General features: G+C 39.1%; 1 protein-coding gene across 2 annotated transcripts; it reads left to right on the forward strand.

Annotated features, from left to right (window-relative positions):
• eya2 (EYA transcriptional coactivator and phosphatase 2) lies at positions 1-27,321 on the forward strand. Of its 2 annotated transcripts, none has more exons than XM_069147813.1 (16): positions 1-278; positions 11,389-11,467; positions 11,758-11,796; positions 12,175-12,286; positions 13,018-13,134; positions 17,438-17,514; positions 17,656-17,839; positions 18,121-18,257; positions 18,420-18,503; positions 21,735-21,824; positions 23,828-23,886; positions 24,665-24,825; positions 25,486-25,600; positions 25,778-25,899; positions 26,083-26,183; positions 26,497-27,321. In XM_069147813.1, the coding sequence occupies exons 4-16, from the start codon at positions 12,184-12,186 to the stop codon at positions 26,575-26,577; spliced, it is 1,431 nt and encodes a 476-aa protein (XP_069003914.1). In that variant the 5' UTR covers positions 1-278; positions 11,389-11,467; positions 11,758-11,796; positions 12,175-12,183; the 3' UTR covers positions 26,578-27,321. The 2 variants fall into 2 exon arrangements, with proteins under 2 accessions (XP_069003914.1, XP_069003923.1); XM_069147822.1 differs by having other exon boundaries at positions 12,180-12,286.
• Positions 27,322-27,333: the final 12 nt, after the last annotated feature.

Below are 27,333 nucleotides of genomic sequence, written 5' to 3' on the forward strand. Positions count from 1 at the left end.
CACTTCCCCACCGCCGGGTAAGCAAACACGCTCCTGAAGCAGCAGAGGAAGCGAAATGAGATCGATGTGAGTGAGTGTCTGCAGAAAGCTGTCACCTGGAGCCTCTCGACCGAAAGCGTCTGCTCTTTTCTTCCTCCTCCTCTTCTCGGGAACTGCGGGTCGACACTTCGTCACTGATTTGCCGGGACACTTGTGAGAAGTCTGCGGAGTCTCTTCTGAGCATGGAGAGGAACCCGCTCTGACGGATTTTTCCTGCATGTGCTTTATTCAAAATCATGGTAAGTGAGACGTCTTCACTTGTGCCTTTCACCAAGGAATAGCTTCGTCCTCTCGTTAATCTTCAGATTGTGTTCGTCAATTTGTGAGTTTTAGAGCTGTTTATTTAGACCGACAAAATTTGATAAATAGTCTACCTTAAAAAAAAAACACCAAAAAAAACACGTGAATTTTCCATTTTTCTCTCCAAACATAATAATGACTAAAATAAACAAACACCTTAATATTTAATTATGTGAAAAAAAAAATTAAATACATTTTCTACAGTTATTTTACAATTAGACCTTTTAAAATGATGGCAATGTATATCTATATATTTTTTACGTGAGTAATTGAGAAAATAAGAACAAGCAGAGATTAATTATATTTAATTATTACACCAATCCTCAAAATACAAACACAAAATGCATGTTCCACATTCGCTATTTATATATATAAAAAAAAAACTACTGTATTTGTAATCCATAAAAAAGCTAGACCATAAATAGTATTTATTTTCAGAACTTGAAATACTCAGTGAAGGATACTGTCACATAATTTTGTTTTTGATTAAACTTTCAATAATTCATTTTTGTTGGTGAGTCGTTTATAAGAGCAGAAAATTCCAAAATTCCCCTTTAACAAAACAATTATTGTTTCTCACTGAGCCATTTCAAAGATCTGTAGGAGTGTGTGAGTTGCCTTCTATTTTGATTGAGCTGCTTTGTTTTTCTTGGTGCTGCTTGAATTCGTGCACCACTTTCTGCTTTGGCCTATAAATACAGAAGATTACACCCAAATCACTGACACCCCTTCAGTAGCCATGCAGGGACCCTCATTAACTAAATTAGGGGAGCCTCGCTAAGCATTTTTCAAAGGCTGGTATTCATATTTTTCAAGGACCCCTTTATGGCTCCAGTCTAGAAACTCACTCTCTGTGTTTTGCCAACCATTTAAATTACATTTGAACTTTTTCTATCAGCTGCACAGATGGAGGAGCAGTGACTAATGGGGCCCTCGGGTTGGGTGCAATCATGTAAATACATCTATTTAAACCTAAGAAATTTGACACTGCAATTACTTATACTTTTTAGATTTTGTTGTAATATTTAAAACATATAGATTAATTAAGAAATATGTAAAATTACAACATCACTTTTTAAAATTATATATGCTTGATTTGAACTACTAATTTTATGATACACATCTTTAGAGGGTTTTTTTCTTCATTACCATCATTGTTAATATCGGGCAGACAAAGTTTAACTACAGAGAAATGTGTTCCTCTTAACTCCCAAAAATGTCCCTTTATTTCTGAATCATATAGAACAAACTGGACATTTGTTTCACCCAGTCAGTGTTAATTATCTGAAATAAACCTGCAGGAGTGATGGCCAGCCAAAGACGGGTTCTTTTCTTTAGATAGCAGCTGTATCACATTCGCATCCTGACGGACTGTAAATCCTAGAAATCTCCTGATATACCTGTATTTTAACCCTCACAAATAACATCCAGGGGTGTGATGGAGGAGGTTGGGAAGTGAGCTGCAGACCACATACCGAAGGTGTGTGTTCGAGCGTGTTTGATTTAACACTGTGGTTCGTCTCCTAATAACATCAGGCCCCATTTCTGGACTCCCTCCCCAAGACTGACCGGAGACCCTCTCTCTCTACCTCTCTCTACTTGGCCTTCATGGTTCTTATTACTAGCTCTAATAAATTGTGAATAACCAGCAGCCCAAAAAGTCCCGGGTTGTGGAGAATTCCCCATCCTGTAGCGCAAGGCACCCCCTCTTAAGAAAACACAAATTAATTCCAAACCTCTCTGTAGCCAAACCTTTCTGGAATGATAAATATTTTCATAGGAAGCTCTGCTCTTCCTGACTTTATCTGCACCAATTTTTATTATATTTCTTCACAGCTGCACGGTTCTTGATGTCTTTAAGCTTCTGTGCGTCTCTTTACCTCTTTCTCTTTCTCCTCGTCCTGTCTCTCTCTCTCTTCCTCACTGGGAGTCAAGCAGTCTTACCTACTTGAATTTAAGGTTACAGCAGGGCTGTCATGTTGACCCAAATAGTCTGAAAATATATCCAATCCACCCTTGCAGTGAGAAATGACAGTATGATCTCAGTATTAAAACCTGAACAGATCACTGTCATTGTAAAACGTGGTTTTATATGCCGCACTGAAGTGAATGTGTTCAGTATTTGGTGCTGAAAAGTTTTATCATTAAGGTACTGCTTTTTGGTTTTCACTCACAGTTGTTGTCATCCACGCACATCTTTGTGTTGTTGCTCAGCCGTGTGGACAGAGCACATTTGTCCTAACTTTTAGGTCTGGTAATCATCCTCTGCATGCTATTGATATCGACTGTCTTCCAACACTACGTATGGTATGTTTGACAAGAAATCATGTCACAAGAATCTTTGCATATTAGTTTGTCCTGATTTTGACAATGAGAGGAAAACATTGGATAAATAGGGTTAAAGGATCCAAAAACAGACTAATAAAGACTCAAACATTCTCACTAAGTCAAATTAAGTGGCTACTTTTAGGTGAACAATGTAAAGTATATTAAGTCAAGTGTGCTTGTTTGCTCACTGGTTTATTTACTTATACTTTTTTTTTTTTTTAATTTATTATAATGTATCTCCTCATGACCTCACAAAAGCATCTCAGTCCATTTTTGATGTGTAACTGTGTCCATATTCCTGAGGGGTCATAGTGAACTAAAGAAAAGTCTTAAGGTAAAAAAAATAAAAAATAATAATGTCAGCAGGAAGTGAAGCACTTCCGTGCCAGAAAGAGCAAGTTACGGAATAAATTACATCAAATCAGAAATTTCAGGTTTTTTAATTTTAGGCTTCAGCTCACAGAACAACTGCTTCTAAAACTTTATACAACTTTTTGAAGAAACTAATTATGAATGTAGCCTGACATTTGTAGCTCTTTCACTTATTTTTTGCAAAATATTTTATTAAATGTGCAGCAACATAAGAAGTGGATGTCACTAAACAAAGATAATACAATAAAGATTAAAGACACTGATGTAGAATTCTTAACATAAAAAAACTGCTCTCTAATCTTCTTGGTGTCATGTCTTCACAGAATATTTACTTGCTGTGCTGAGTTATATTTTACGTGTATATGTCTGATAGGAACTTGGTCAGTAGAATTTTAAATCCACTAATACCAAAAGTACTGTGTATGTTGTGTTAAGTGACTTTTGAGGTGTGTAGAAAACGTCATGTTTCTATGAAGGTTGTTTTTGTGTAGCCAAAATCCCGATGGAGAAAGGTCCCCTTGTCTTTGTTGGTTCGTCTGTTGCCGCTCGAACAGTTTGAGCCTCCAAAGTTATCAAACTTCCCTCCCTAAACGTTTTCTTCTCTCCCGCTCTTCCCTCCCCTTTTTTAATTCCCTTAAGTCCCAGTGAGCTCCTGAGGAGGCCTCGTGGTAATGTGTGTGTAGGTCTATGTGTGTGTAATAAACCCTGGGCTGTCAGCAGACAACAGCTGTGTCTCTGGCTATCGCAGCTCTCCTTATCTCATCTTGAGAATGGTGAAGCCACACACATCGCAGCGTAGCCTGCAGTGACCATATTACATTTTCTTGTGCTTAATAACTTGGTGGTACTTTCCACTGAAAAGAGAATTTGATCATTCCCGGTGGTGCTTGGAAATCTTTTCTAGGTGGGAGAATTTTTCTTCAGCTTGACTTCATTGAACCTTGTCTTGAAATGTGCTTTTCACCATTTTTCAATCTGTTAAAGTCAGCTCAGTTGATATCTCATTTGTCTTGCGTTCTTATCTCTCTATCAAGGTATACATCACTTTTACCTTTTTCTTCTCTTGCTCTCTCTCTGTCGCTCTCATACACTCACTCACACAGTAAATCCACCAGTAAAGAAGTAATTGGACCTTAGTCCGTCTGTAGCGTATGTGAGCCTCAGCTACCAGCCAGCTCTGTCTGGCCAGCTGTTAGCAACTAGGGCGGCCACTCGCCATCATTGCTAAGGAGACCGATCGAGGGCAAACCTTTTTGTCCTAATGGCTAATAAAGCAGCTAGTCTTAGAGTGTGTATGTGTGTGTGTGTGTGTGTGTGTGTGTGTGTGTGTGTGTGTGTGTGTGTGTGTGTGTGTGTGTGTGTGTGTGTGTGAGTGAGTTCATTAGAGAAGGCAGGAGCACTCATGCAGTCAGGCGTGTGTCACTTCTGAATGTGTGAGCGCATGCACGACCACCCTCCCATCACTGGACCAGATGTTTTTTACCTGGGAGCCAGACCACCATCTGACTGGGGTCAGCCCAGTCCTCCAACCCCACACCCGCTCCTCCAGGCTGCTGGGAGGTCTGCCAGCTGTCCCTCACTCTGACCCCCGTCGCGGGGCAGTGGTTCTGAGGGAGACAGAGTCTGGGCCTTGGGGGTAGGTGGTCCTTCTTGGATTTGGCTATATTACAGGGGGAAATTATAAGGGATATTATAAGTGTTAGTCCTCGGACACAGGCAGTGAACCCGAGTGTGGAAGCACAAAAGAAAGAATTAGAAAGCAGTAAAAGGAATGCCGAATTTTCTGAGAGGCAATTTAGACAGGAGCAAAGAGTGTGTGCTGGAAGAACAGAGAGATAAAGACGCTGGCATTGTGGAATAAAGAGGTTTTGATTACTGAGAGACAGAGGAGGCTTCTGGCATTAATGCAGTCTTGTTGCAGGAGTTAGTCAAGTGAAAAGGAAAGGCCACCAAGTCTGGGAGGTAAAGTTACAGAGTGCAGACAGAGTCGACAACAGGTTCACTGCTGCCAGAGATTAATCCAAGCCTCTTGTAGAAGGACTGTGTTTCTTTCAAAGGGGCTCTGTATCTGTCGTTATATGGCTTCACTGTTGCATTCACTTTTACTTAAATTAAGTATTAGCAGTATTAGCCAGGTGGTGTGTGTGTGTGTGTGTGTGTGTTTTGGTTATTTTAGGAAAAAGTTGCAGAGACTGTGAGAGTTGAACCTGTTAAAAAGAAATTCATCCGTTTTGTCGGTTTTAAACTGGTTGTTCCAGTTTCCAAATTTTTTTTGTTGATGATGTAAACATCAGTGGGGTTAGTATAAGGTGGGAATGTTTGTCTGCTGGCTTACTGAGATGGTTCACTTTGATAGTAAGCAGGTCACTGAACCGCAGAAACATCTTACACGTGTTTTTGTTTCCTACTGTCTCAGCAAATGTGAGACTTTACAGAAGTCAACAGAAACAAGACAGACTTCTGTTGAGTTTTATATTTTTCTGTGTAAAAGTTAAACCATTTTATGTTTTGTTTTTTGTTTTTTGCTGGTGGATAGATTTGTCTGTGGGTAAACAAATGTTTTGTTATTTCGTCATAGTCAACCGTCAGTTGTTATTGTAAATCGTAAAATCCTTTTTAATACATGTAACACTGATCCTACCTTAAAGCTTACTCTGTGTCATTGTCACTTATGTATTTGTTTTATTCGAGTAAGGTTCAATCAAATTGGACTCATGACAAACATTGTACCTAACATGATGGATTTGTGAGAAACCTTTTGACGGGCCTTTGTGGAATTAAACCAATTAGTCAACAATGAATCAGAAACTATTTTAAATGATACTTGATTTAATTTTTTTTTTTTTAGTTGTGAGGATTTCTCTGATCCGACAAAACAGAAAATTTAAAGACATAATCTGGGGCTCTGCAAAATTATGATGAATATTTTCACAATTTTCTAGCATGTTTAAGACCACATGACTAATTAGGAAAATAATTAGCAGAATAATTGATAATGAAAATAAGTTTGATCTTGCTCACTCCATGAATGCAATCAGAGTGCAAGCAGCGATTGATTGTGTTTGAGGTTATGTTCAATACGTATTTTTTTACACGTATATAAATAGGTTTTATGCATTGACCCAGTTAGATTGCATTTTTACAGGTTGCCTGTCCACTTTTTATTGGAGATTTATCCGGCTTATCTGGACAGAGTTTGCGGGGTCTGGAAGGCCTCTGTTTTTATCAGACCGTCGTCTCCTAACACTGTTGTCATGATATGACACATATTTACTTTTGTTGTGACCTCTTCTGGATGTTGTAATTAAGAGGAAAATGAGGAAGTCAGGTGACGTAGTGTAAAGCGGTACAAAGACGGCATAGGGGGCAAGGTTGGAGGAGGTTAAATTTGTCACTACCCACATGTGCATCACAGCATTTTGTAGGGTGGGTTATGCCTTCGCCATCCTAGGAAAAATAATAATTTACCTTATGTTATTTATTCAACTTACGTCAAGTATGTAACACAATTTACTCTTTCCCTAAACAATGTTAACTTTTCCTAAACCTAGCCAAATAGTTTGCGTCTGTAAACCCAGCCAAACTGCTATTGTTTTTCCAACGTCAACCAACATCTTTTTTTTTTTTTATTACCATGGCAACGAAGGTCTGGTTTGCTTTGTTGATACTGATCAACGGTCATATATTTAGTTTTGTGAATTTGCCTATTCTGTCGTTCAGGAACAAAGACTAGTGGGTTGTATAGAGGGCACTAAAAAAACTCATATATTGTATGTTCGGGAGTCATTGTAAATATGACCTACTCTGTTGTATTGGTATGAGGAAAATATAGTTTTTATCACGAGTTTATGCACAAAACCATAAGAGATTTTCCAGAAACTGTCTATAGAAACTACACCCAGAATTCCCACTTACACCTTAAATCATCTTGTGTTCATTTATCGTCGACATTGTTTTTTCTTCTAAATATGAGTTTTTATTTAACTGCAACGCTAGACATAATAACTCTGAAATAGAAGTTAGTATATGTTTTCGCTGTTCACTGCAGTCTGCCCCGTTGAACTGTCAGCTGTGTGCCAAAAGTTGTTAAAGAGAGCCGTAGCTGGCAGATGGCACCGATTTCCACCACGGAAACCCTGATAGTGTCACACAAACCCAAATAGTGGGCCCTTGTTCAATGTCTTTTATCAGCAACTGAGAGAGAGGTTTGTGTGCCACAGTGAATCAACCCCCAACTTCCCCCAGGCACTTAGGCAGACTGTCCAAATTGAGGGCTCCAGGTGGGGTCCCATATGGTGCGATTACAGACCAACGAGTCACCTTTTCAAGCTGTTGATGGAGAACCACAGTGTTTCTATAAAGGTCACGCCATCCGAGGGTCACCGCAGTGTGTAACCAGACTCTCACAAGTCGTATCAAGACTCAGACAGACACTAACACAGCACAGATATTGACACTGTAAACACACGTCTAAACAGACACCCGTCAGACAGTTGATATAATATCCACATTATTTCTCACGTATAAAGGGACACACCCTTAATTAGAAATTCATCCAACTGTGACTAATTCCAGCCATGGTATCTGATGAAGTACACAAAAATGATGAAAGCTGTTGAAAAGTGATGAGTCAGTTAGTTACAGTGCACACGGTAAATATTAAACCCTGCCAGTTTAATTCAAATTAAGCAACTTACCTGAAACTGTTTGTGACGTGTTTAGTAATTTAGATTCCTACAATTTCCAATACATATATATATATATATATACATATATATAATATAATTTGGACACATTAAGTACGGAAAGTGTTTTCGGTTAACTCAATCATATTTTGCGTCATATGTGCTAAATTTAACTACCTTACTTTAACCACATATTTGCTGATTTCTTAGTATTTGGTATCAAGAACCAAATTAATTTGAGGTGTCTGGTGCTAATTATCATTCAGCATATTGTTGCTTAATAGCTCAGGGGTCAGTATGTCAGTTTGTTTCTTGGTTGTTTGTATATATATATATATACATACATACATACATACTGTACTGTATATACTGTGCATTTCATATTTAATATTTTTTACTGCTATTTTATTGCTTTTTATTATTCTATATTATCTTATTGCTTCCTGTATGCTGCTGTAGCAAAAAAAAAATTCCCCTTGGGGATTAATAAAGTAACTACCTAACCTAACCTAACCTATGCTTGAAATATACTATAACGACAGCATGTGAAACCACCTCTGCCTTATTGGAGTCTGTATTTGTTCTGACATTTACATCATCTTCACCCACTGACTGGACTTGGTATAAGCGGAGACGAAAAAAAATTCAGTCCTTAAATAACTAATCCTGCACAAACAAGTTCAACACTACCAACGCTTTTGTGTACACTTTCCTCAGTTTCATTAGTTATATTTACTTTGCCTTCAGATTTGGTCAGATAACATGCCATATGAACTAGTGTGTTGCGCATGACAACCCCCTGAGAAGTGAAGCTCGTTGCTACGAACAGTATGAGTCACTTTTGTGTCAGTCATTTTTTTCCTCACTGCACTTAACACCAGGTAAATCTGCACAAACACTGTATTCCTTTTAACTGTATCAAATGACATTTCAACTTAAAGCACAATACGCAGCACCAAGACTAGAATTTGATATCCGTGAAAGAAGCAGTGGTCGAGCAGAACCCTGGGACCCAGGTGAAGCTGGTGGGACATGGCCTCGTGGCCCCCCTATGGCCCTGCTGGGTTTGTTTTAGCTTCAGTTTCAGCCCTTGGCTCTCCACATCTCTGTTGAGCTGTGCTCATCTTCCCTCCGGTGTCCTGCAGTTCCCATGGCCTTGGCCGCCCTCCTCCCAGGCCTCACCCTGAACCAGGAAGTGCCTTTGCTATCACACACAGTTTTTGTGTTTGTGTGTACGTGCATGCGTGCGTATACAGGACTGTTGCAGTCAAGAGGACTCTGAACAGGCGTCACTTTCACGTTTGATCCCTGGGAAGTACAACGAAAAGCGAAGCACAATAGCACTTTCCTTATTTTTCTTCTGTGCCGCAGGATCAGTGTCGTTCTCTCGAGCTTCGCAGTCTGCCTGCAATGAAAGTCAGATCAGGGTCTCTGATGGCTGCAAGGCCTCAAACCAAGGTTAAGGATCATTTCTGAAGTGGAAAACCTGACACGAAAGCAAAAGATGAACATGAACACGTAGTTTAAACTGAATGTTGGGATTTAGGATTGACCTGAATCTAATATAAACAGGCTTGAGTTCAAACTTCATCAAAGTCATCTTTTCTTAAAAGAAATGGAAGTAGTAAGTAAACCAGCTTACTCTCGCATTTGCAGTCTGTTTATTTTAATGAATTATTAAATAATACAGACGTGCAGGTGGGTTTTTCGGGGACATATGCTTTGGCTACATTATCATAGAAATGTTTTTATTTACTTAAAAAAATACTAGAAGCTGTCTTGGATGTTTCAAAAGTCAGGAGAGCAGCTCACTACATTAGCTGAAGATGACGTACTGTAACATGGGAATTGTTATGTGTGCTTTTCTGTGTTTGTCAAAAAAAAGCTGCTGTTAAGGACATGAGAACAACACACTGTAAGGTGGCTTTGGTTTTATCACGCCAGTTATGGTGAATCTTTCATTTTAGACACTTCAGTCTTTTTTTCCTCAATCACCTTCATGTCTCTGCAGCTGAAAAGCCCTGTTGCCCTTATAACTCATGGCTGTCATCTGTCTCTGTCGTTGTGTTGTCAGAAAGGTTGGAGGTCAGGCAGTTAGCTGCAGCTTTGCCAGATTGGAATGGCCCAGAGGCAAACAGAGAGAGGGAGAGAAACATAAAGAGACAGAAGAAGATAGAAAGTGAGAGATGGGATTCATAAAACTGCTCAAACAAGAGTTGTTGTAATTGTAATCTTTTTTCCTTTCTTTTTGTATGGCCAAAATCTCAATAGAAAAAAACATTTATGTCCTGCTCTCACAGTCATCACTCTTTGGTGAAGGTTTTCCATAAGCTTCGGAAACCTGGCTGCAGGGATTCACTCTCATTCAGCCCGGAGAGTATTATTGAGGTCGGTACTGATGTTGGGAGATAGGATTTGATTTGAAGTCAGTGTTTTCAATCTTTCCAAAGAAGATGGGTGGGGTTCAGGTCAAGACTCAGAACTCTGTGCACTCTAACTGTACTGTCACACTAGGAAAAACTTTTCTTTTTGGAGCCGTTCCAAACTGTTGTCACAAAGCACACCTACAAAAAAAAAAAATAAATCATTGTGTTACATTAATAGGAGCTAAAGTAACCCATAATTTTGGTCCTACAATATAGATAACATTTTTACCTTCATGTTTACCACCATACCTTCACTCAGATTGACTGGTACCTCATGTCAGTGGGATTAAAGCGGTGCAGTGGGACAGACTGACCTCTTTCATCTTCCTGCTCAGACTAAGTCATTGATCTTTTGACCCTCAGCCTACTGAGATGAAACCTCTTCTTTCGGACTTACTTTCTGTTGCTTCTGTTAATAATGAACAAAATCAACGGTTAAATCTTCTATCAAAGTATTATGTAGTCGTATATTACTTGAGTGAAATACGTTATGATATATTGAAATACCTCTAAATTCAAATGAAAAAAAAATAATCATAGATTTAAAAAAAAAAAAAAGGTCTGTTTTTGGTTAAGCGAATGAATGTCTTTAAGGAATTTATGTTGTCATATTTTTTTTACAAATCCATGAATCTAATATTACCACTAAGCAGCACTGCTAATTGATTTCCAACAATGCCTCTAATGACGTAATACTGTAGCACAGAAAATAAACTGTATTGCAAAATCTCTCCTGTCTCATCTTGTCATCTCATTTTATCCTGTCTAACAAAGCTCTATTGTCCAATCATAACATCCAACAAACATTTCTGATGAACTATGAATTGTGAGTATGCCACACTGCCTTTATTTTGAATTTGAACCAGAACCTTGTTCTGAAAGTTTTTTCATGGTTCATTTCCTCTGTAACTACATACAGGTGCCAAACAGCAGAGTGACTCAGTAGAGGTGTAGAGTGGAGCATTTTGCAACTCTTTCCTCTTCCAACAATGTTATCTGTCAGGTTTCTTTAACTCACTAGTTTACTGTCACTCTCTAATGACAAGACTCCTCACATCAATACCACATTTAGCTTAATCTCCTTTTCGGTTTCTCTGTTTATCCTTAACCCCATTCACCTTTTGAACTGTGTGCATGGAGAAAATAGGTGGCTGCAACAGAGCTCGAGGCACGTCGCCATGTGTCAGTGAACTGCATACCTGTGTGCTGATGGTGTGTATTTGCTATTGTCTCTGCAGGAGAGTTGACGGCTTGAGAGGAACCTGACTAACAGCAGTGTGACAGGATCAAGAGGAAAAAGCTGTCTTTACAGGGCAGGTGAGAGGACAAAACTACAAAGAAAAGAGTGTCCAGTCTGCCTGTGAAGTCAACAAACAGATTCAGTTCCCTTACAACGATCTTTTGCTTCATGATACAACTTCTCTTTTTAGAACTCGGCTTACCCATTTTTGGGACTGACGAAATATTTGATTAACCCTTTACTCATTTTTCGAGATAACAACCGTTCTTGTTTCTTTGAATTTTAACAGATTTTTGTTTGAGTTGAAGAGTTTCTCCTCATATTTCATTTCCTAACTGGTTTCATGTTTATGTTTATTTTCCGACAGTGCCCGTTACCTAATTGAAACTCATCGCACCTCCTGCAGGTGAGTTTTTCATGAGATTTGTCCCTGAAATTAAAATTTGTATAATTGTCACAATAAAAGTAAAACTTGGCACTCTTAATATCTGTTGATTGAAATCATGATGAAACCGGAACATCGTTTTGAGTCACTGTGATTTAGCCTTAAACAGTGTGATGGAAAATGTGAGGTTAATTTGATCACGAACTGTAAGGGATAAGAGGGGTACTCTTTGTTTTGTTTGTTTGTTTGATCTTTTACTGATGGAAGAAGCAACTCTTCTTCCTCACCCTCAGTCCTAACATACCAAAAACAGATATTATGTTGTGAAGGATAAAGAGATTGAGCAAAGAAGAAATTTGTGACCCAACAATGCCTTGTTTTTAATTTTCCTTCTGCAAGATCAGTGTCATGGCTGCGTACGGACAGACTCAGTACAGCCCCGCCCTCCAGCCTGCAGGACCGTACACACCGTACACTCACCACACACAGGGCTACAGCATGCCATCTTACAGTAAGTACAAACAAACACAGTGTGATGTAAAAACATACCTTATTTAAAAAAAAATTATCTCAAAAGCAAAACAAAATGTTTGTAATGTGATGGCATGGTGTACATGCAGAGCTCGATTTGAAATAATTTATATCAGACTCTTTGAGTTAGTGAACCTTCTTTCTGTCTTTTCCGATGTAAACAACAAAACACAGAAACATCACAGTGCATTGGGCAACATCCACTGGAAACTTCAAACAAATTCAGTCACTTTACACTACAATGACAATACAAAACAAAAAGGGAGACATGAGGGGGACACTAAGGGGAACAAGACACATGACAGACATTTGGTAATGTACACAGGAGACTTTGTACTACAGGGATAGATTGTGATGTGTTATTTATATGTTCAGGTCAAAGTTTTAATGAGGAAAATAGAAGAAATAGATAAAACCACACACCCAAACTTTACTAAAACCTATAAACTTGAAGAATGCAAGATAAAATCATGATACACACAATAAGAAGAGCATAAACTTTTGCGCAATCCAAGAAGTATCCTTCAACTAACAAACATGTGAGCAAAGGCATCACCTAACCAAATCAAATTGCAGCTCTCAACAACAATTGTTTACTGTTATTAAATTATTAATGGACATAGTTAAAGTAAATAAATTAGATTATACATGTTGCATCTTGATTACTTTCATCCTGAATGCAACATAAATCTTCTGCTATTTTTCTTCTAGACATTAAAACAGAGGACGGTCTGAGCCACTCTCCAGGACAGACGGGACTACTGGGATACTCAAACTTCAGCAGCACTCCTCCCAGTCAAAGTCTCTACAGCTACTCTCACACACACGGTCAGTCTGAAACACCGTAGGCACTGTAGGAAATGCTATCACTCACACAAACACCGTTCAACAGAGCTTTTATACACCATCTTTGATTTAGTCTGACTGAATGGAGCATCCATCCAGCAACATCCTCTCCTCTCCTCTCCTCTCCTCTCCTCTCCTCTCCTCTCCTCTCCTCTCCTCTCCTCTCCTCTCCTCTCCTCTCCTCTCCTCTCCTCTCCTCTCCTCTCCTCTCCTCTCCTCTCCTCTCCTCTCCTCTCTACCACACCTGTTCTCCATTAGCTGCGGTCTGGACTGCTGGCGTCAAAAGTCTCTCCACCCCTCCTCTTTTCTCGGGGTCAGGCCCCCTTTCTCCACTCAGACCAACATCACAGCATGCGAGCGCTTGTGTTTGTTTCTCTGAAGAAAGAGAAAGTGAGAAAACCTGTAGACTGAGAGGGAGAGAAACAGAGAGGGGAGAAGGAATAAAAAAAAAAAATTAAAAAAAAAATGGATATAACAATGGAAGGGCAGAAGGTCTTCCTGATAAAGAAATGCTCAGATGAAGATGTTGTATAGTGCGTGCAGCTCTCTGCCCACACATGTCTGTTTTGTGTGTGTGTGTGTGTTTGTGATTGAATATGTGAGTGTGTGTCTGCGCTGGACGCATTCCTCAGTAGACCGGCGCCCAAAGCATGACTCGCTCAGTGCGACTTTATGGCTTTGAAACCAGCGTGAAATTGACATTGTGTGTGAGAGGGGAGAGGTTAAGGGGCATTTTACGGAGGGGTGAGCAGGTTTAATGTTGCAGACGGGGTATGTGCTGTCTCCACTGTATGGATGACACAAAGGAGAGACAAAACAGTGTATACCAGTAAACACGTGAGGTGCGGACATGACTTTGTGGACCACATAGTAGTAATTGTAATAATTTCAATTTACTAAGAATTGGAGCAAATGCATTCACATACCCTTATTACCTTACTCTTAAATTATTAAGTATATGAAAGTATTTTCCTACTTGTGTGACATATTGGTGTGACTGTACAATATGTCTAGAAACTAACTGAGGACATTTTAGGTAGGGCAAATAATCAAATTTCAGAATTTCCACAGTAACTACTAAAATTACACTCTGGCTTATTCCAATTTAGATATCAGTATTGTTTATTTTTATTATTGATTAATTTACTTGTGATTTTTTTTTTTTTTAACAAAACATTTAAATATATGGTCTATAATGTGTTCTCTGGTTTTAAAGTTGTAGTGATTTTGCTGTGGCACCAAGTCACTGCAATTGTTTTGATCATAACACATAGAAATAAACCAAAATTACCCTTTAACTTTATGCGTTATTAGTATTGTTGACCTCAGAAGCCTTCTTGATATACATGTAAAAAAAAAATCACATCTAATTGTACGTTGTACATAATCTGGATTCAGACCCTGAATTAAAAAGGTTAGAATATCTAATTTCATCATGTCAGAAAATTGGTGAAGCACTGATTTAACTGCTTTAATAGTTCTGAAAGAACTGAAAAATCTGCAACTAATTTTCTCAGTTAATCTATTTCAATCAATCTGCATCAAATCCTCAGATTTTAGGATGTGAAAAGACAGAATGGCACTTTTGCTTGAAAAGTAGCTTAATTGATTGATCATTTGCATTGCTGCAGATCAAATTTCTGTCAATCAATTAATTGATGTATTGACAAAGTTTCATGCTTGACCTTTTGTTTGACAAATGTCAGCTCATTGCACCATTTGACTCTCCCCTCCTCATCCGGCCGATTGACTTTGCATATTTATCCCAAAATTACGCAAGAATTAGATATAAATCTTTTGTCAGATGAGAACAGGTGGCCTGTCACGGTTGGTAATATTGTAACCTGTTCAAAAATGTTCTTTGCCATCCATTACAATGTCGTCTTTGATCTTTCTCCAGTTTCCCACTGACTCCAGATCAATAATTTTTCTGCCTCTCCCAGACAATTTAATTCTTGTTTTCCATACGACTTTCTCTTTTAAGAGAATATTCAGATGTCAGACATCATACAGGAATGTAAATAAATTCATGTAAACACACTTTTAATGAAACTTCTTACAAACTGGAAGCTCTTCAGTGACTGCATGTGCTTTGTTAGAGTGCCACTGTTGAACCAACAAACAGTTTTTAACAGAGTGTAGTCAGAGTTTGAAGGACATTGTTCCCAAACAAAATAAATTTGTTTGAATATTTTTATGCATAAATCATTAACTGCGAACTTCAAACGGTAATAAACTACCACAACATCCAAATGTTTGTAGGATTTCAGAATGTTTCCATGTCATCCATTACACTGTACACAATACACAAGCATGCACACGCGCACACATACGCACACACACACACACACACCACAAACAGCCTTCGAAAAACTTACTGTACCCTGTGCGTACAACTGAAACCAAATGGGGTCTATGGGAATCTTGATGTGTTTACTTAAGAGACCTCCTGTATTTTTCCTTTAGTCAGTCTGAAGACTGTTGTGTTGTCCAGGGAGGTTTCAGTATGATTCTTCCATTGAGTCATTATTCTTTGGTTTGTCATGCACTGTCTAAAGGAGAAGGAATAGGGAGCAAAGAAACAAAGCAACAGTGGGCTGATTAAAGGATGGAAGGAAGACTTGAGGAAATTAATCTTAAAGAAATGTTTTAGGACGGTTTAGGTCGTGGCTGAATAGAGAAGAGTAAAGCTGTATTATCCCCAAAGTGCAGCTTGCCTTAAAGCTAACAGTAAAAACAAACAGTGTATGACCATCACAAAAAAAAATACTGAATCAACTTTTAAACCATCAGCAGTAATTGCTTAAAACATTATTGTATTAACTGAATCGTTCTACTTTATAGAACAAAAAACACTCATTCAATAAACAGTACAGGTCAAATCAAAGCAATTACTTCGATCTTTAAAAAAAGACTGAGACTGTTCATCTTAAACCGTACTGTGCACGGGGTAGGGGGAAATCTATAACCTTTGTGAATATGTTTTAATAAGTTAATTTTTGTGACCACTTTTGTGACCACTTTTGTGACCACTGCACGGACCTGAAAACTTTGGCAAAGAACGCACCTCAAATTTTGTGTAAAAGTTTTGGGGGGCAAAAGGAAATTGCAGGAATATTGGAGAGGTGGGAAGATTGGGAGCAACAGTTGTGTTATAGCGGACGAGAAAGGCACTGTGTCCGGGCGTGTCATTAGCATCGCATCACAATTTAGATTGTTTGTGACAATTGTTTTACCTCAGACGCCTCAGTGACGTTTATGCTCTCTTTCAACATGAATGACACTCAAATTTTTTTCAAAATTTGTTTCATTCAAGGTTTCCATAGAATACATTGTATTTGGAAATACAAATAACTTGACTACATACATGCAGAAGTACCGACCGCCCCATCAGCATAATTTGTCTTTCAAACTTATTAGCAAATGCCACCATGCTAACACACTAAAAACTAATATGGTGAACATTAGAAAACATTATACCTGATAAACATTAGTGCATGATGTTAACATTTAGCTCTAAGCACCACTGTGATTGCAGCCTCACAGAGCTACTTTTTGATTGATGAATGGATGGTGAAAATCATCTACTGTCTGTTAAGGTCTTAAACTTTAATAATCTTATATTAAGGTGTTGGGATGTTTTATGGCCTTCATTAGAAGCCACACAAGACGCACCTTTCAGCACAGTTGGTGTCAAAAGTTCATTTCTTTCCTCTTTGGCAGATGGCCAGCATTTCTACAAATTTTCATTGGTTTCAATTTGTATTTTTGAGACATCCTGTTAACTTTCAAACAGAAAACTAGGAATAGATATTAGAAGTGTTGTCAACAGCCATAGGTGGAGGTGATGAAATTACAGGAGAATTAATTAATCAGACAAACAAACAGGATACTATGCAGACTCGACAGGAAGATGCAGGGTGAGACAGCATCACTGTGGGGAGAAATTGCTCAGAGGAAGACTTTCCTGCCTTGGCTTGATTAGATTCGAAGATTCCCAGAGTGGCAGCAGCAGCAGCAAACTTCCCCACCTGTATTGTGTGTCAATCATAAATCACACTCGAAGCTCCTGCAGCGCTGAGCTGTCGCTGAGGATTTACTTAAAGTTTACTGCTAACTACTTCATCCACAAAGCTTTACAGATCAGATTAGATGCTGCCAAATTATATCTTCTTATATCTTCAATTGATTCATCAATACAAGATGGAACAAATATCCTACCTGTTTACAGTTTGTATTTGTATTTGGCACCTTACAATTTGACCTTGTTCACATGATTTCTTAGGTGGTGGTATTTCATCTGGAATTTTTCAAGGCACCCACGCAATCTCAAATTCCACCCCATTCAACCCTTCCCAACAAGTGAGTAATGTAATCTCAAAGAGTGTTTTCACCATCAACACGTGAGGAAACTCAACAGTTATAGCCATCTCTAATCAATTTATTATTGATACATTTTTGTGTTTTAATGCCGCTGACTAACATTCTTATCTGTGTTGACAGGAGTTTTCAACGTATTCAAGCTACAGTCCGAGTCAATACTCTCCGTATTATAACTCCCATCACTACAACAGCCCCTACCTAACCAGCAGCAACATCAGCCCTGCTGCCATCACAGCTCCGTTAGCCTATCAGCACCCAGAGCAACCTGTTATGATGCCCAATCACAGCCCAGAGTCACACACAGGTAAGGAGTTTTTGCTTGTTTGTTTATTCTTTCTTTCTTTCTTTCTTTCTTTCTTTCTTTCTTTCTTTCTTTCTTTCTTTCTTTCTTTCTTTCTTTCAAGAGACAGGTCAAAATGAATTACTAGAATTGTTATAGCCGAGATATTATTCCAAGTGTTAGTCCGGGGTAATACTACAAAACCAATTAATCCTAAACTTAGACAAGTCCCCCTTTTAACATGCAAAATGTTGTTTTAAAAAGACTGATGAGCACCTTTGTTTTATGTCTTTGTGTTGTTTTAGGAGAGTACCACCCGCCGCCCAGCCCCCCCACACCAGGTAAAGAGGAGGGGGTCCCTGCACGAAGGGGGTCAGATGGCAAGTTGAGAGGAAGAAAAAGAGTCAGCGACCCCGCTCCACCTCTGGACTCTGATATAGAGGTAAACACACTCACACTGTTGGAAATTATCAGGACTTCTCTACAATATTTATATTTTTCTCTCTCTCTTTCTCTTTCTCACACACACACACACACACACACACACACACACACATATACACTGTCATGTGGTTAACATTACATATCTGTTATTTCACTGCAGCGAGTGTTTATCTGGGATCTGGATGAAACCATCATCATTTTCCATTCGCTCCTCACGGGAACCTTCTCCTCACGATTTGGCAAGGTACGGTGAGATGACCCCTCCCTTTGTCCTTTACTGTAAGAAGTGTGTGCTGTAGCTAATCACACTCTGACAACAGTTAATCATACAGCAGGTAGACACAAAATCCTCACAACAAACACCCTTTGTTTCAGTGACCCAGTGCTTATTTGACTAACAGTCAAAGGTTTAGCTGCCTGGGATCAGCCCATAACCTTTGGGTCTCATCCCTGAGCTTTTTCACACGCTGGCTGTTTTGCCTTTCTGCCCTCTTGTTTCTTTTCATAATGCAGCGGGGTTGTTTAGCTACCCCAGCAACCTGCAGCGTGATTGACAGCCAGCGGGACCTTTACATAACAGACAGGCAGCTGACGATGGGCGGACAGTGGTGCGTTTCTTGTTTTTGGCCAGGGAACTGTGTTTTGAATTCTCACGATTCCCCTGCGGGTTGACACAATGCTGATGGGAGTTTGAGAGCAGCGTCTCTGATGGGTTCAGCCCCCGGCAGGCTTTGCATGCTGTTGTTTCTTTTTCTTTCTTTTGCTGCCACAGACAGGGGGTGAAGAGAGAATGGGAGGAAGAGCGAAAATGAGACAGAGAGAGAGGGAATAAGTTAGATCGGTGTTGAAATGTGACTCGTGTGCCAAAAATTCCTGATTTCTCCCACCACCCAAACGCCCCACTGCTGGACTCAGGGAAGCTCAGTTGGACAGACTCTGACATCAAAACTCAGACATGCAGCAGAGGAATTGAATGAGTGACGATGGAAAAACAGATTAACAGTCCAACGTGTCAAGATGGCTTACAAGCTGAATTTTTTTTTTTTTTTTTTTTTTTCTGTTTTGTTTCTCCATCCCTAATTTGCAGATATCTCATCCTTCTCTGACAGCCATAATATATTTGTTTCTGGCTTTAATTAACTTCACTTCACCGCTTTGTGTCCTGCTTTGTACGGCCCAGGCTCTTCCCACTGGATCAGGCTATTTAACTCAAATGTTTGGACTTATGTAGAAGCAAGTCTGGGCCCAGTCTGATGGAAGACTAATGGGCGTGATGAAAGACAGTCATTTTCACCAGCTTGGTGAGCCAGAGGTGAACGTTGATCCACGCGATGAGCCGACCCTTCCTCCCAAAACATCTCTTGCATTATCTCATCTATCATACAGCACCCTACATTGTCCTCTAGTGTGGGAATTCTCTACCCCCAGCTCTGTCTTTCATATAAACAAAAAAATCCCCTGCATATAAGACTAAAGGTGAGAACTGAAAGCTTTGAGTGTTTTGTCTTTTTCTACTTCCTTTTAGTCTTTCTTCTTCTTGTCCGGGATTAAAAGAAAGAGGCTTTTATTTGTCCTTGTGCGCAGTAGTAGCCCTAGTCTTCAGAGGAAGGTGATTACAGATAATTATTTCAATTATTAGACAAACAGAAAAAGCCTGCCTTAATCCTTTAACCCCTCCCACTTCATCCTTTCCATTCATCTCTTTCTTTCTTAATCCACCCTCTCGTCATTTTCTCTCCCTGTCATCCTTGTCCTCCCCATTTCTCCTGCTGAACTTTTTGTGCCCTTTACCTTTTTTTTTTTTCTTACACCCTCTTTTGTAATTTTCATGATTTACCCTACTTGTGTCATCAAGCCCATATTACCACTCGGAGCCAGGAGACAACCCTGCTTGTCATTTCAAATACACAAATCCAAAATTCACCTTTGGCTGACATCTCTCTGCTTCGCCTGTCTCGCTGCCAAAGAGGAGCCAGTGTTGCCATCAAAACAATACACCACACATATGTGCACAACCTGCTTTTGTAGTCTAGAATGATAACAGCCCAATGCTGTTTATCAGTCCAACTGCCTGCATGTTATGATTTATATGTTTCTGCGGGTGATGATTTATAATTTACTTATTAAGAAATAAACCTGAAGTCGGTGTAATGCAACACCTGGGTGGTTGTTTGGCTTTCTTTTCATGAGGTAGAAGGAAGGCTGTGTGGTGTGAGAGAAGATGGTGAAATACGATATACCTCTTCTTTTTCATGATCATGATGTATGATACCTGTTTTTCAGTTATTAAATCCAGTGTAACCATTGAGGGCAAATTGGAGAAAACTTCATTAAGGACCATACTATACCATTTATTATACATCTGTATATTTGGGGATTTTTATTCTTCTTTTCGTTACAGGTAGCCATTGATTTCCATTCATTTATAAGATAATCTCTTAAAAAAGATAAATGAAACTTGCTAGAATTGTGTTGCAGTAAATGTCAAGTCTGCATTCATCAATAGCCAGGCGTCCTGCTTGGGTCTAGGAGATGCAACGTCAGTCTGTTGGTCTGCTGGTCCACCACTTTGGCCCAGACTGAAGAATGAAAAAAAAAAAAAAAAAAAACTTGTATTAGAAACTTACAGAAACACTGCTGTGATCATCCTTGAGATGCCTTAAAATGATTTAATGACTCTACATGAATTTAAGTTATTTCTGATAGTTTAATCTAAGACCCAGTAGTTAATTAAATGAGTTTAAATTAATACTCTTGGCTTAATTTATTGGAATGAATCAGGAAAAAATGTCAGCAGAGAACAGCGAACTAGCGAGCTCAATTGAAGCCAAAATAAATTGGTCGGAGAAAAGATAGTAAAGATAAGAATGAGAGTTTGGGGAGTTTGATTGACAGATAAATATTCACATTTGCCGCTCCCTGAAACCTGTTTATGTCAATCCAGTTGATGAGTTTGCGGAGGAAGTAAGAAGAAAGCTTTTCGGAGAGACAAGCAGACAGCTACACTGACATAATGGCAACAACAATGATGTTCAAAAATGTGATTTCATGGATTATTCTCTAAATACCAAACATCTTAGGCCGTCAATGTTAGCCTGAACACCTCATTTTTTTTCTTAAATAGTTAACAAGGGTGCAGCCATTGAAGTGATAGAGCTGGTGTTCTGTCATCGTTTTAATTAATGAGGTCGAAGCATGTCTATAGTTTACAAACAGGGAATGTGACTGCCTGAACAACTTCAAGACATGAACATGTACTGTGTATATGTCCAATACTAAGACTATTAATAGGAGATAAACTGTAAACAATTTGGTTGTTTTATTTGGGGATGTCAAAGACACAGCAACTTGTAATCCTTTGAGAGGTCCACTGTCATTTCTCTTTGCTTTTTTTTTGTAGCTTTATAGGAGGATAACGTGAAAAGTAACTGTGTTTGCAAATTTCTCAGAAACGTATTCGTTTTATGTGCATCAGGACTCTTCAAAGGCAGTGTCTCTGGGTTTATGGATGGAGGAAATGATCTTCAATCTGGCCGACTCGAGACTCTTCTTCAATGACCTGGAGGTGAGTTTTTTTTTAATTTGTATGATAGTTTGTGAAAAAGGAGCACAGAAGCATATTTAGACAGTAGCAAGATTAAATTCTGTTTTATTAACTACCATTTCCTTCAACTAGAAGCTTAAACATTATGCCTTTCTACAGTCAAAATTCTTCGCCTCACAGTACACTGGATCTCACTATTTTTCAGTAATTGTGAGAGTTTTTTTCCAGTAAGCTTGAGCAGAGAGAACATATCCAGCAGTGTAAGCTGGCACACAGTTAACCAGAAAACCTTCCCTGCAACAGCCCGACCGAGAGGTTTGACATTTGGGTGCTGTTTTCTTACCTGGCATAAAGCACACTGGTTGTCATTGTAGAAATCCCCTCGCACAACATCTATCCAATTCTTTCTACAGAATTTTCCAAACAAATTCCCCTCCTGGAGTGACAGTACAGCAAGAATATTAAAAGGACGGGATTGCTGGAATAAGTGCTCTACAGATAGACCTGTGTAAAACTCCACCAAAGTCAATATGGGTATTGATGCAGTCTCTAAAAGTGATGACTCCTCAAAAAAAAAAAATTCCAAGTGGCCATTAAAATGCAGTTTTAGTAGCTGCTTGTGACTGAACAGTGCATATGTTTTTCATCCTACATTCCTCGACCTTGTTCTGACAAAGAAAAAAAGATTAAAGAAGGACGCAGAGATGGAGAACAAGTACACTTTGTGCTGTAATTATAGGTTTGTGTCTGGGTATCCGAGAGGAAAATTAGTCAAATGGGAGGAGGAACAGTCAAGAGGAGGGAAAGGAGCCAACAAAGCCATTTGCAAACCCGGTTTTTATCCCCTCTTTTGTTGTCAGGGCTCAGTAAAGCTCTAAAGCAGTACGCCGCAGCAGGCTGACAAACCCTGTGAAGTCTTAAGATACAATTATCTTGTCCTTAACATGTCAGTAGCTACAACAGTGCCTGCATATGTTATTGCTGCTGTCATGACTGTAATCCCACCAAAAATTAATATAATTGTACTCTGACTTTTTTCTGATTAATAAAGGACATAAATCGATTTTTGTGTCTGAACTTTTCCTCATTCTTGGGTCTTAAATTATGAATTAAAATAAGATTAAATATAATCTGTGTGGCTGTTTTCAGTTTCAGTGTTTATGTTATGCTGCTGGGTCATTTGCACTGTACGGTCAGTAGTTCCAGCTCTGCACAGGCGGATTACACCTGAGTGGGAGGTGGGTTGCAGCCCCTGGGAATTGAGTTATGTAGCAATGTGAGGAAGATGAGGTAGCGTCTCCGTCTGGACGATTGAAAGGTGATAGGAGAGCCTGTCTGTGCCGGGTCATCGCATGACAATTAGGAGTCGTACTAGGACTCTTTTCGTTTCTGCACATATGTGTTCATGGCTGTGTGTTTGTCACAGTATGTGTATTATTTGTGAAAGATAAAGGGGTTGTGGGATTTAGAGGCTTGAAGCTGGACTCTGGAGAAAGTCAGAGAAACAGAAGTATTTTTTTTTAGCAGTTTTTGTTTGTGGTTATGTTTCTCTTGTGACTTTTCAGTGTCTGTTTGCTGAAGGTGAAGGTGTTTTTAGCTGTAGCCACATGTTTAAGATATAGTGTGGTTTTAATCCCTGCAGTTTCGTTGGTTGCATCAACATCCAATATAGAGGAACAACAATCGTTTGTCAGAGACAATGGGCTATTCTTATGATCATTTTTTTTTTCCCAAAAATGTTTGACGCACTATAAAAAAAAAAAAAATCAGATTTATTACGTGGTTACGCTCGCGTTGCACCACCATGTTGACTGTCTTGCATCTCTGGCGCCTCACTGTCCCGTGCTATTTATTTCCTCCTTCCTTGTCTTTTATTTTAGGTCTTTTTTTCGTCTTCTTTTTTTTTTTTTGTTCTGTCGTGCTATCACTCCCGGAGGCTCCCCTACAGAAGAGAGACCTGCCTGCACACAGCTTCACTCTGAAACAGATCTCTTGATATATCCACTCTTCTTTTCATTTCCCAGGAATGTGACCAGGTTCATATTGATGACGTGGCGTCGGACGACAACGGACAGGACCTGAGGTAAGGCTTTGACTGTGTTACTGTACTCTGAGACTCTTGACAGTCCTACTGTAGCTCGTGAACCAGACTTGCCCTCTGGGTTTTTGTGCTCCGGAGGGAAAAAAAAAAAGTAGGGAGATGAGACGAGGAGTGTGAGCATTTTGTGTGCATTCGTGTGTGTTCATGCATGCAAGCATGTGCATGTCTTTTATTTCCCCGACTTCCACAGCCATATAATATATCACAGGATTATCCAATGCTTTCTGTTCTCATCAAAATATCCCTTCTTCACTCCCTCTGTCTCTCAGTCCAGACGTTTTATTGCATAAACTTGTTGAAGCACTTTAGGATAGTTTTAGGAGTGATTTGAGAAAGAGCCAGACTCTACCAAAGTACTTCCTTGACGTATTTATTTTATTGAACTTGGCCCTTTCCATCCAAAGATGTTTTAAAAAATGTTCTAGCCATACTCTATGTATATACTATTTTGTACTGACAAAGGCTCATTCATGGTTTGATTCAATTTTAAATGGTTTTTTGTCCCTGAAATTTCTTTGGTTGCTCTGGCACGCTTCCCTAAATTTTATGAATGCTTCAAGCACTGCTTCTTCTTCAGAGCCTGAATTGTTTGAATGTATTTCTAGAGCCAGGAAATGTTTTCATGAATGTAGTTGTACCGACTTTTTAGTATGTCACCTTTGAAACACTGATAACAGTGCTACCATCAGATGCTCTGGAAAATGTGGTTTGTATTTTTATGATCTCCATCCTGGCTGTTTCCTGTATTGTGATCCTGCAGCACTTACAACTTTGGGTCAGACGGCTTCCAGAGCCCAGCAGGGGCCGGCTCTCTGTGCCTGGGGTCAGGGGTCCATGGAGGGGTGGACTGGATGAGAAAACTGGCTTTCCGATACCGCAGAGTCAAGGAGATCTACAACACATACAAGAATAATGTTGGGGGTAAGCTTCACTCTTATTTTATTTACCATTGCTGCGTAAAGGCAACCTAGACATTTCAATTTCTCTGAAGTTAGTTTATGTGTGGATTTCTAGCACATATAAAAACCTGATAAGTACAGGAAATTAGTAACAGAAAGTTGAGATAATAGTTAAGTTGAAACTAAACAAAGTAAAGATTAAAATTAAAATTCTTTGACTGCAGTTTTGCTGATACTAATTTGTAATATAGGCCCTTTATTAAAGAGCATTTTGTATTCCTTATGTTCCAGCTGGAGCATCAACTATGTAGGCATAAAAATCCAGTGAAAATATATAGAAGAAAATACTTGTATCTTTATTTGCTGACCTATTAAATTAAATTAATTCAATCATGATGTGGTGAAAAAAGCTCAAAGGGTGGTGAGTGACTCAGAAGTGGTGCTCTGCCGTAGCATTGGGAACCTCTGACTACAGCTGGCTGCTTTAACTCTGCGTGAAACCATGTGTCTGAGGCTTTGGTGGTGTGAGAGAATTGTCCATCCAGGAACTGCAGACAGTCCTGCTGTCAAACTAAGAGACGTCTCGGTAGATGCAGTGGAGCTACAGTTTAAAGGTTTACATCCTGCCCGGTTTTGTTTCAATGACTGACCTTTTAAGATTGTGTCTCTCTCTGATGGGCAGGTTTGCTGGGCAGCCCCAAGCGAGAAGAGTGGTTACAGCTGAGGAGAGAGATGGAAGTCCTCACTGACCTGTGGCTGACTCAAGCACTCAAAGCCCTGGCTCTCATCAACTCCAGGTCAGTTCATGCTACCACAGATTTACACCAGTTGTTTAATTAAAATTAGATATTAGCTGTTAGTTTTAAAATGATTATTCCCAATTTCACATTATGACTCGAATGAATCTCAGTTTCTGATGTTGCACGTGTCATTTACGACTAAAATTAACCATAGAATCAATATGTTTGTTCCAGGCCTAACTGTGTGAATGTGTTGGTGACCACCACACAGCTTATCCCAGCCCTCTCCAAGGTGTTACTGTATGGACTGGGCTCAGCCTTCCCCATAGAAAACATATACAGTGCCACCAAGACAGGTGAGGAACATCTGGGGAAGAAGGGTTCGTGATTAAGCAACAATACGTACTACTCTTAATTACTTCTTTCTTCTAATATATCTTATGCCGGTAGATTAGTTTTTCCTTTTCAAAAGTCTTTCATCAAAGGTATCAATAAAAATGTATTAATATTGTTACCTCCCGATTTTTCTTTTTTTAAAGGCAAAGAGAGCTGTTTTGAGCGTGTCTCTCAGAGGTTTGGTCGGAGAGCCGTGTATGTGGTGATAGGAGACGGAGCCGAAGAGGAGTCCGTAGCCAAGAAGGTATAACTCAATCAGATTTTTTATGACTGTGACTGCTTAGAAATGGGCCACAACAAATCAGTAAACCTCATGGCACACCATCTGCAGCCTCTGTAACTGAGTTTTTTTTTTGTGTTTTTTTTTATATATATTTTTTTGTGGAATGGCAGCATTGTTTAATGGGTTTAGCATTTCCATGTACAGTATGTTATCCAAACATACTTTAACACATACTACAGACCCCCTTCAAACCAGAGTACAAGCTGCATTCCAAAAGTTTTGCATGTTATGAAACCTAAATTCAATATTTTTTTTGTTTGTTTTGTTTTCTCAGAAGAACATGCCATTCTGGAGGGTGTCCTGTCGGGCAGATCTGGAGGCTCTGAGCCATGCACTGGAGTTGGACTACCTCTAGAGGGCGCCAGCTATCACGTTCTGCTGTTCCACCCAAAATATGAGAAGCTCCTGAACTCCTGAGTGCAGCTAGAGGGTGAAGATTTCCCCAAGAGACTGATTCAGAGTCAGTATTTCTATTTTGCGTGAGCGCCTTGGCGGACAATTTTACACCAACGCCAACGGAACTGTGAGGACTTTGGAGGCGAGGCTGCAGTTTATCTGTGACACACAAAACATGAAGCCAAAAGTGCTGGACCAAAACAAAAGACCAAAGTAAAGTAAGGGACCAATACTTCATAACTAACCCCAGGGAACTATGGTTAATACAAATATTATATATATATATATATATATATATATATATATATATATGAAAAACATTTCTTTAATACAAAAAAAAAAAAAATCTGTTCATCTCAATGTTATTGATGACGTCCCACTTTTATACACAAAAAAATTGTTGCACTGAATGCAAATTCTTAGATCCAGTTTAATGAACACAGTGTCTGCATGGATGAAAAGTTACGTTTGTTGTGCTGTGTTTTTATACTTGTTTTGAGGCTAACTCATTTTTCTCTGCCCGTTATTTTAAAGACAGAATTAGAAACAAAGGTTATTGTATTAAGCGAGATAGATTTAGCTTCCACTATTATTTTAGTCAGTTAGAAAAATGTCAAATACTATTCTCCACATAGGCTATTAAGATAGTCTGTATTTTACCATTAAAATGAGGGCTATTTATTGTTGGTTCAATTCTACGAAACAATGAGGTATA

This window comes from Embiotoca jacksoni, unplaced genomic scaffold (genome assembly GCF_022577435.1).
Source record: "Embiotoca jacksoni isolate LCO1_2020_lvr unplaced genomic scaffold, fEmbJac1.0.p SCAF_1, whole genome shotgun sequence".
NCBI lineage: Eukaryota > Metazoa > Chordata > Actinopteri > Embiotocidae > Embiotoca > Embiotoca jacksoni.

Excerpts from the sequence above, each read along its gene's own strand:
- eya2 (XM_069147813.1), top strand. The coding sequence starts at position 12,184 with ATGGCTGCGTACGGACAGACTCAGTACAGCCCCGCCCTCCAGCCTGCA. Across the intron at positions 17,840-18,120 it reads CAGCCCAGAGTCACACACAG|GAGAGTACCACCCGCCGCCC; the intron begins GTAAGGAGTTTT and ends GTGTTGTTTTAG. Across the intron at positions 25,900-26,082 it reads ATACAGTGCCACCAAGACAG|GCAAAGAGAGCTGTTTTGAG; the intron begins GTGAGGAACATC and ends CTTTTTTTAAAG.